We start from the raw sequence: 1,793 nt of genomic DNA, 5'->3' as shown, positions 1-1,793 counted from the left end.
TGGATGGAGAGAGCGGGCTGCTCTACACCAAGCAGCGCATTGACCGTGAGGCGCTGTGCCGGCGCAGCACCAAGTGCCAGCTGTCCCTCGAGGTGTTTGCCAACGACCAGGAGATCTGCATGATCAAAGTGGAGATTCAGGACCTGAACGACAATGCACCATCATTCCCCTCTGACCAAGTGGACATGGACATCTCTGAAAATGCTGCACCAGGCACCCGCTTCCCCCTCACCAGCGCCCACGACCCAGATGCTGGGGATAATGGTCTGCGCACCTATCTGCTCACTCGTGATGACTACGGCCTCTTCTCCCTTGATGTGAAGTCCCGTGGTGACGGCACGAAGTTTCCGGAGCTGGTCATCCAGAAGCCATTAGACCGTGAGGAGCAGAGTCACCACACCCTGGTGCTGACGGCACTGGATGGCGGTGACCCACCACGCTCAGGCACGGTGCAGATCAATGTGCGCCTCATTGACTCCAATGACAACAGCCCCATCTTTGAGGCAGCCTCCTACGTGGTAGAGCTGCCAGAGAATGCACCACTAGGCACTGCTGTCATCGACCTCAATGCCACTGATGCTGATGAGGGTACCAACGGAGAGGTGCTCTACTCCTTCAGTGGCTATGCACCTGAGCGCGTCCGTGACCTGTTTAGCATTGACCCACAGAGCGGCCTCATCCGTGTCAAGGGCAACCTGGACTATGAGGAGAGTGGCCTCATTGAGATTGATGTCCAAGCTCGGGACCTGGGGCCCAATCCTGTCCCTGCTCACTGCAAGGTCACTGTACGCCTCATCGACCGCAATGACAATGCTCCCACCATTGGCTTTGTCTCCGTTCGCCAGGGAGCTCTGAGTGAGGCCGCCCCACCAGGCACTGTCATTGCCCTGGTGCGGGTCACCGACCGTGACTCAGGCAAGAACGGGCAGCTCCAATGTCGGGTGCTGGGCGGTGGCGGCGGGCCCGGTGCCGTTCCTTTCACCCTGGAGGAGAACTATGACAACTTCTACACTGTGGTCACTGACCGACCCCTGGACCGTGAGGCACAGGACGAGTACAATGTGACCATTGTGGCACGTGATGGGGGCAATCCCCCACTTAACTCCACCAAGTCATTTTCTGTCCGGATCCTTGACGAGAACGACAACCCGCCCCGCTTCAGCAAGAATCTTTATGTGTTACAGGTGCCTGAGAACAATATCCCTGGAGAGTACTTGGGCTCAGTCTTGGCCCAGGACCCTGACCTGGGCCAAAATGGGACAGTGTCTTACTCCATTCTGCCTGGGCACGTGGGAGATGTCTCCATCTACACCTATGTCTCTGTCAACCCCACAAATGGTGCTATCTATGCCCTGAGGAGCTTCAATTATGAACAGACAAAGCACTTTGAGTTCCGCGTGCTGGCCAAAGACTCGGGTTCCCCCCACCGTGAAAGCAATGCCACAGTGCGCGTCACCGTGCTCGACGTCAACGATAACGCTCCCCTCATCGTCCTGCCTGCCCTCATCAATGACACTGCTGAGCTGCAGGTGCCACGCAATGCTGGGGTGGGCTACCCCGTGGGCACCGTCCGTGCCCTGGACAGTGACTTTGGGGAGAGTGGGCGCCTCACATATGAGATTGTGGAAGGCAATGAGGAGCACCTCTTTGAGATGGACCCCACTAGCGGTGAGATACGCACCTTGCACCCCTACTGGGAGGAGCTCAGCCCTGTGGCTGAACTGGTGGTAAAAGTCAGTGACCATGGCAAGCCCAGCCTCTCCGCAGTGGCCAAGCTCATAGTCAGGGCCTTG

General features: G+C 57.8%; 1 protein-coding gene across 1 annotated transcript in view; it reads left to right on the top strand.

Moving 5' to 3' along the window:
• Positions 1–1,793, top strand: part of PCDH17 (protocadherin 17) — a 100,658-nt gene that overhangs the window by 13,012 nt on the left and 85,853 nt on the right. The window contains exon 3 of the mRNA XM_017733653.1: positions 3–1,793. This exon is cut by the window's right edge and continues 567 nt beyond it. Within this exon, the coding sequence (XP_017589142.1) occupies positions 3–1,793 (1,791 nt within the window). The remainder of the gene's footprint in view (positions 1–2) is intronic.

The sequence above is a fragment of the Corvus brachyrhynchos genome, unplaced genomic scaffold (genome assembly GCF_000691975.1).
Source record: "Corvus brachyrhynchos isolate BGI_N302 unplaced genomic scaffold, ASM69197v1 scaffold202, whole genome shotgun sequence".
NCBI lineage: Eukaryota > Metazoa > Chordata > Aves > Passeriformes > Corvidae > Corvus > Corvus brachyrhynchos.
Note: the sequence above shows the minus strand (reverse complement) of the source record. Positions and strands in the feature narration are given on the sequence as shown.